General features: G+C 61.2%; 1 protein-coding gene across 1 annotated transcript in view; it reads right to left on the reverse strand.

Annotated features, from left to right (window-relative positions):
• AFG2A (AFG2 AAA ATPase homolog A) overlaps window positions 1-7980 on the reverse strand; it is a 28543-nt gene extending 20563 nt beyond the window's left edge. The window contains exons 1-4 of the mRNA XM_060179109.1: window positions 7811-7980; window positions 5496-5617; window positions 3948-4105; window positions 315-373 (exon numbers count right to left, since the gene is read on the reverse strand). Of these exons, the coding sequence (XP_060035092.1) occupies window positions 315-373; window positions 3948-4105; window positions 5496-5617; window positions 7811-7946 (475 nt within the window). The 5' untranslated portion in view covers window positions 7947-7980. The remainder of the gene's footprint in view (window positions 1-314; window positions 374-3947; window positions 4106-5495; window positions 5618-7810) is intronic.

A 7980-nucleotide genomic window follows, 5' to 3' on the forward strand; every position in this document is an offset into this window, starting at 1 on the left:
GCTGGGCGGTGCTTGTGTAAGTGGAGGAGGAGAGCGGAGAAGACCGCAGAGAGGACCCATCCTGGCCCCCACGCCACTGTCCAGAGCTCAGCAACACAGTGTCACTGCAACAGCTCTCATTTCACCTGCAGACAAGACTCAACAGCCACAGAGAGCCAAGCCTACTGTCCACACCCTGCACGCTAACACAACAGGACCTGCGTACACGCATCACGGGAACACGAGTCACTTCGCCCGCGTGTCAGCAGCTGTCCTGCAGACGTCACCCTGCAGTCACACGGTAGGCTAGCTGACAACACAGGGGCGCATCTCACCCAGCTTCCTCAGAAGGCAGGCTGCCAGCTGGTCTTCATTCACGTCCGCGTCCTTGTCACTGCAGAGGGAGGGAGAAGGAGGGCAGTGCAATGACGCGAGGTCGAGATGGCTCACTAAGAGCGCGCATCTCACCCTGGGAGCCCGCGCAGCACCAGGGGAGCCCCATGAACAGTGCTGTGCTGCTCCCGTGCTTTCATCCCCCACCCGTCTCTACCTGATTTCAAGAGAAGAGTCCGCAGGACTCAGCCTGACCGACTCTGAAAGGCCGTGCTCGCAGACAGAGAAAGCTACACGCAGAGCCGAGTCCCGGACACACGTCTTTATGAACTGGACACACTCGCTCAGCTTTGAAGTGACTCACTGAGCTCAAAGGTGCCAGCTGCAGCTTGGTGCCTGAGTGCCCTAAACCTGCACTCCTGCAGACTCGGGTCCTGTTCCTCAGCCGATCCTCCGGCCAGCCTGGCCTCTCCTGCCACTGAAATGCAGCCTGTGCAGCACAGCACAGCTAGGCCCTCCCTGCTCTGTGAGGCCTCCACCTGCACCCTACAGAAAGCCCCCCGCAACTGTGAGCCCCTCATTTGCACCCCTGCCCACTGCAGGTGTGAGGAACACGCTCCTGCCGTGGAGGATGCTCAGTGAAGTAGCGAGGCTGTATTTTTGCCTGTGCTGAGGTGGACATCCCCAGAACACTAGCCTGATGCCCCCCACACCCCCCAGATATGTGGCTTGGAAACCCACCATCACCCCTTTTGTCGTTCACAAATGGTCTCTCAGGAACGTTAAACCCAGTGAAGCAGGTCACTTGAAGAGGCAGAAATAAGGGAAGGGGTGGGGCAGTGGGTTTTTTTTTTTAGATAGGAGAGTAAGAACCAGACATCACATCACTGTGGTGCATATGCTGCCAGAGATCGAACTCAGGACCTCATACTTGAGAGTCCAATGCTTTATCCACTGAGCTACCTCTAGACCATGGGCAGTGGGTTCTCTGGAGCTAGGAAAGGGTGTGTGGAAACTAGAGAGGCTGCTCTCCTCAGCGTCACCGACTTCAGGGAAGGCTGCCTGCAAGGCCAGACCCTCTCCTCTGTCCATGGGCTCTGCCCTGTCGCAGGCTCAGCTCAGGGCAGGAGGGGCGCCACAGGCCACCCACTCGGCTCCAGCCTGTGCTCTGGCCGCACCTCAACATGGCCCAGCACCCACAGCCACGCTCGCCGTGCTGCTCAGGGACTCTGAGCTGGGCACCAGCCTTTCCTCTGGGCCTGTGAGCGACTGTCCCTGCATTGTGGTGGCCGACAAGGCCGAGAGCACAGGAGTGGGGCCAGCAGGCAGGGAGGCTGAGCCTCAACACGGCGCCTGCCAGTGAGCCCTCCCCCCTTGCAGCATCTGCAGACACCTCCAGCGTCAGCTGCTCGAAGGACTGAAGGTTCCAGCTGGATTCGCTCTTGCTTCCACCTCCAGACACACTCAACGTGGCCTGTGTTTACCCACGGAGCAGCGCTCCAACACTTGCTGACTCAAAGCCCCCAGCCTGGTCAAACCTGCCGTCCTGACTGACGGGAATCGCTGCATGTCTGGAGGCCCGACGAGTCAAATGAGGAAACCTCGTCCACTTCATTGTACTTCCCTGTAAGACTGAGCCCAGCTCTCCATAAGTTCTTCTAACTATCTGACAGGAGAGAGATTCAGAGGAGGGGGACATAAAGAGGGAGAGAGAGACACCTGCAGACTTGCTTCACAGCTCATGGCTTCCCCTGCAGGTGGGGAGCAGGGGCTGGAACCCAGGTCCTTGCACATGTTGACGTGTGCGTTCGTTCACCTGGGTGCGCCACTGCCTGACTCCCGAAATTGTTCTGAATCATCAGCCTCTGGACAGAAGACATTTACAAACATAGACGACGGGCACAGCGTGGGGAAGGGGAAGGGCCCTGCAGAGCACGCGCCTCACAAAGTCCTGGCTTTGATCCCCGACAGCACAGAAAGACGGACAGCATCAAATACACAGCATCAAGCACAGAGAAGCAGGGCACTGATTCAAAAGACAACGGGTCGCTTTACAGGCGGTGAAGCAGGTCTGCAGGCATCTCTCGTCCTCTCTATCTCCCTTCTCTCAATTTCTCTGTCTCTACCGGATAAATTAAAAAAAGAAAAGAGAAGGGGTGCAGGGAAAGCACTGCCAGCAGCAGGCGCGGCCCCTCTTCACGCGTCAGGTGCAGCTGGCGGGAGCTTCACCCACAAGCTAAAGGGCTGGCTTTTCTTGGTGAGAACTGACTCCCTTGTGTAAGCTCAGCTGACATGTTGAAAAAAATCCTCTTCTGGGAGTCGGGCGGTAGCGCAGCGGGTTAAGCGCACGTGGCACAAACCCCAAGGACCGGCATAAGGATCCCGGTTCGAGCCCCCGGCTCCCCACCTGCAGGGGAGTCACTTCACAGGCGGTGAAGTAGATCTGCAGGTGTCTCTCTTTCTCTCCCCGTCTTCCCCTCCTCTCTCCGTTTCTCTCTGTCCTAGCCAACAATGACATCAATAACAACTATAAAAAAAGAGGGAATAAGTAAAATTTTTTTAAAAATCCTTTTCTACGTAAAAGCTTAAAATCCAGCTTTCCCGAGACACAGTCCCTCTGAGCACCTGTACTGAGGTGCAAGGCCAGAGGAGCCCCAAGGTCTCTTGTCCCCCAACCCCTGCAGAGAGCCTGCCTCCTGTGGGGGCCGACACCTCAGCATGAGCCCTGGCAAGAAGCGCTGAGGAGTGAGGGTGGGGGAAGGGTGTATGCCCACTCAGGCCCACTGGTCTTTCAATTCCCCCTCCACCCACCTGCCCAGTACCCTGAAGTACTCCCTGCTCTAAAAAGGAAACACGTGCCCAAATCCAAGTTTAGAATCCACAAAAGTAGCAAGAGACACAAAGTATTTGAAAGCCAAGCTAAGGACCAGACAACATGCCGTGACTCTTGCATACGAGGCAAAGTCACCCCAAACTCAAGGCAGGTGACAAAGTCCAGGTGCAGCTATTACTGGGGCTCATGCCCACAGCGCTCCACCACCACTCCTGGTGGCCATTTTCAGTCTTTCCCCTTACTGACGGGATGAGACAAAGCGGAAGGGAGACACCTGCAGCACTGCTCGACTCTCATAAAGCTTCCCCTGCAGGTGGAGACCTGTGTGCTCTGCTGGGTACAAGAGAACTTTCTGAAACGTGGGACTAAGAGATCTGACGTCCAGGCCGAGTCCCATAAGCAGTCATGCAGACCTGTCACTGTTTCTCTGCCACCAGAGTGCCCGCTGGGACTTAGAGCGCCGTGAATCCACTGCTCCCAGCAGCCATGCTTCCCCGCCCCCCTCAATTTCTATTTGATGAAACAAGATAAAATTTACACCTGCTTCACTGCTTGTGCAGCACCCCCCCCTCCCCGCGCAGGTGGGGAGCAGGAGGTTCAAACCTGGGTCCTTGTGCATGGTGATGCGTGGGTCAACCAGGAGAGCCACCGGCTGGCCCCTTTACCAGTGGCACGCTGATGCCAACGTGATAAAATAAGCCTCACAGATGTCAGCTAAGCCAGCTACTGTCAGCAGTGAGCCCACCCCCACCGTGGGCACCCGGGCACACGGGGATGGGCAGGAAGGCACTCGCTCGCTCACCTGAGGGCCACATCCATCTCCTCGGCCTGCAGCACGGCGCCCAGCAGCGGCTGCACTCGGAGCACGTCGCCGGCCCGCACGCCCACATTCTTTTGAGCCACTTCACTCAGGCCGACCTTGCCTCCGGGAAACCCCGCCACCGGCCAGGCTGTGTAGACCTGCTCAGGGCACAGGGACGGAAAGGGAAGGGAAGGCCGACGGTGAGCAGCTCGGCCGCATGTGCGGGCGCAGACCCCAGGCCTCTGCAGAGGGCACACAGCCCAGCACGAGCGGTCTCCTTCGTGTAGATTCGGAAAACGCACCCGCACGGGTGCTCATGCGGGCTGCCGGACAGACAGAGCACAGAGGCCATCGGGGACGCCCTCACCGCCCCTTCTCCACGCAGACGGACACCCGGTGAAGGCCCGGGCACACAAGGCACCAGTCGGGGAGCTGTGGGAGAGGCGAGGGGTGCGGCAGAGGACACCTGGGCTGGGGTGCCCAGGGGTCCGGTGAGGCTCCAGGGATGCAGCCAGCCCCCAAGGTGATGCAACAGGAGAGCGCGGGACTCTCCAGAGCAGAGCGCCTGGCCGCCTGGCCCCGGGGACGGGAGCAGAGCTGAGTGGCAGCTGGGGAGAGGCCCCAACATGGCGGAGTCGGCTGCGCGGGCCGAGCTGTGCGGTCAGCTACAGGCAGTGTGGACACACGGGACCTCCCGTCAGAGCGGTGGGGACGGGACTGGCCGCAGACCTCCTCGGCTTCCCAGTCGGTCGCGCAGGTGACTGCCCCCACCCGGTAGTGGGGACACGAACTCCCCGCAGGGGCAGGGAGAGGCGGTCACAGGCCTCTGTGCCCTAACCTGGGAGGGGCAACGGCCCCTAGCTCCGCCTTTGCTAGAGTTTTACTCAAGGATTCCATTTGTCGTACTGGATGCTCACGGCTTTGTCTAGTGAACATCTGAGCAGCTTATTTGAGAAGCCCAACGTAGCTGTGTGAACAAGTTGTTCTGTACCAAGAGACCGCTCAGCTCTGGCTTCTGCTGGTGCCAGGGACTGAACCTGGAGCCTGGAATCTAAGGTACAAAAATCTGTCGTATGTGGTCTGGGAAGTGGTGCCGTCACTGGTCAACCATGAGGTCCCGAGTTCAATCCCTGGCAGCACATGTACCAGTGATGTCTGGCTGTCTCTCTCCTTTCTCATAAGTAAATAAGCTCTTTTAAAAAATTTAAAAAGTTACATAAAAGTATCTTTAATCTTTAAAAAAAGCCTGTTGTATGAGGGCCAGGTGGTGGTGCACCTGGTTAAGCACTCACAATACACTGTGCCAAGACCCAGGTTCAAGTCCCTGGTCCCCACCTGCAGAGGGCCACTTTGGGAGCGGTGACGCAGGGCTGCAGGCGTCTCTCGGCCTCCCCCCTCCTCTCTCACGTTCTCTACCAAACAAACAAACGGAAGGTTTTTAAAAACCTGTTGTGCAAACCCCTGTACTCTCTCCCTGTCCCTTTTGGGAAAACCCTGATGGAGAGCCACCTCTCCCCAAGGCAGCGGGTCTCCGAGGGGGACACTCACCTCCTGCTTCCCCTCCAGGCTGGTGAGCAGCACCGGACGCCCGATGCAGATGTCGGCAGACCGCATGGTGCTGAGCCCCAGCTGCACCAGTGAGTTCTGGAAAGCCTTGGGCACTCTGCTGTCTGCGGGCAGGGGGAGAGGGGGTTAGAGGGGGAGAGGGGGCTAAAGGGGGAGAGGGGGTTAGTGGGGGAGAAGGGGAGTGGGGAGAGGGGGTTAGAGGGAAAGGGGGTTAGAGGGGGAGAAAGGGAGTGGGGAGAGGGGGTTAGAGGGGGAGAAGGGGAGTGGGGAGAGGGGGCTAGGGGGGAGAGGTGGCTAGAGGGGGAGAAAGGGAGTGGGGAGAGGGGGTTAGTGGGGGAGAAGGGGAGTGGGGAGAGGGGTTAGAGGGAGAGGGGGTTAGAGGGGGAGAAAGGGAGTGGGGAGAGGGGGTTAGTGGGGGAGAAGGGGAGTGGGGAGAGGGGGTTAGAGGGAAAGGGGGTTAGAGGGGGAGAAAGGGAGTGGGGAGAGGGGGTTAGAGGGGGAGAAGGGGAGTGGGGAGAGGGGGCTAGGGGGGAGAGGTGGCTAGAGGGGGAGAAAGGGAGTGGGGAGAGGGGGTTAGTGGGGGAGAAGGGGAGTGGGGAGAGGGGTTAGAGGGAGAGGGGGTTAGAGGGGGAGAAAGGGAGTGGGGAGAGGGGGTTAGAGGGGGAGACAGAGAGGGGAGAAGGGGAGTGGGGAGAGGGGGTTAGAGGGGGAGAAGGGGAGTGGGGAGAGGGGGCTAGGGGGGAGAGGGGGTTAGCGGGGGAGAAGGGGAGTGGGGAGAGGGGGTTAGAGGGGTAGACAGAGAGGGGAGAAGGGGAGTGGGGAGAGGGGGTTATTGGGGAGAAGAGGAGTGGGGTGAGGGGGCTAGGGGGGAGAGGTGGCTAGAGGGGGAGAAAGGGAGTGGGGAGAGGGGGTTAGAGGGGGAGAAGGGGAGTGGGGAGAGGACTTAGAGGGGGAGACAGAGAGGGGAGAGGGGAGTGGGGAGAGGGGGTTAGAGGGGGAGACAGAGAGGGGAGATGGGGAGTGGGGAGAGGGAGTTAGAGGGGGAGACAGAGAGGGGAGAAGGGGAGTGGGGAGAGGGGGTTAGAGGGGGAGAAGGGGAGTGGGGAGAGGGGTTAGAGGGGGAGACAGAGAGGGGAGAAGGGGAGTGGGGAGAGGGGGTTAGAGGGGGAGAAGGGGAGTGGGGAGAGGGGTTAGAGGGGGAGACAGAGAGGGGAGAAGGGGAGTGGGGAGAAGGAGTTAGAGGGGGAGACAGAGAGGGGAGAAGGGGAGTGGGGAGAGGGGGTTAGAGGGGGAGAAGGGGAGTGGGGAGAGGGGTTAGAGGGGGAGACAGAGAGGGGAGAAGGGGAGTGGGGAGAGGGGTTAGAGGGGGAGAAGGGGAGTGGGGAGAGGGGTTAGAGGGGGAGACAGAGAGGGGAGAAGGGGAGTGGGGAGAGGGGGTTAGAGGGGGAGAAGGGGAGTGGGGAGAGGGGTTAGAGGGGGAGACAGAGAGGGGAGAAGGGGAGTGGGGAGAAGGAGTTAGAGGGGGAGACAGAGAGGGGAGAAGGGGAGTGGGGAGAGGGGGTTAGAGGGGGAGAAGGGGAGTGGGGAGAGGGGTTAGAGGGGGAGACAGAGAGGGGAGAAGGGGAGTGGGGAGAGGGGTTAGAGGGGGAGAAGGGGAGTGGGGAGAGGGGTTAGAGGGGGAGAAGGGGAGTGGGGAGAGGGGGTTAGAGGGGGAGACAGAGAGGGGAGAAGGGGAGTGGGGAGAGGGGGCTAGGGGGGAGAGGGGGTTAGCGGTGGAGAAGGGGAGTGGGGAGAGGGGGTTAGAGGGGAGAAAGGGAGTGGGAAGAAGGGGAAGGGGAAAGTGGGGAAGGGAAAAGGGAGGGGGGAGGGAAGAGAAAGGGGAGGGGAGAGAAGGGGAGAGGGGCGGGGAAGGGAGGGGAGAGAAGGGGAGGGAAAAGGGGAGTGTGAGGGGGGAGGGGAGTGTGAGGGGGGAGGGGAGTGTGAGGGGGGAGGGGAGTGTGAGGGGGGAGGGGAGTGTGAGGGGGGAGGGGAGTGTGAGGGGGGAGGGGAGGGGAGGGGACGGAGGGGAGAGAGGGAGCTCGAGGGGAGCAAGGCGGAAGGGTGAGGAGAGAGGGGGAGGGAGGGTGGAGGGTGGAGGGTGAGGGGAGGGCGCCGGCCGCCGCGTCCCGAGCTCGCGTCAGCGCCACAGGCGTCAGGCGTCCGGCCGGGCGAGGCCGCGCTCCCTCCACAGCGAGACCCGCCGCCGCCCGCCGCCCGCCGCCCCGCCGCCCCGCCGCCCCGCCGCCCCCGGCCCGCACCGCGCTCCAGCAGGCCGGTCACCGTCAGCAGCGGGGCGCCCGCGCAGGACCCGGCGGTCGCACTCGGGGTCCCCGGGGTGGCGCCCGGCCCGTCCCCGCCGCGCTCCGCTCGCCGCTTGCCCTTCCGGGACGCCATGGTCGCTTCGACTGGCGCGCCTCAGGAGAAGTAC

This window comes from Erinaceus europaeus, chromosome 19 (assembly GCF_950295315.1).
Source record: "Erinaceus europaeus chromosome 19, mEriEur2.1, whole genome shotgun sequence".
In the NCBI taxonomy this organism is placed as follows: domain Eukaryota; kingdom Metazoa; phylum Chordata; class Mammalia; order Eulipotyphla; family Erinaceidae; genus Erinaceus; species Erinaceus europaeus.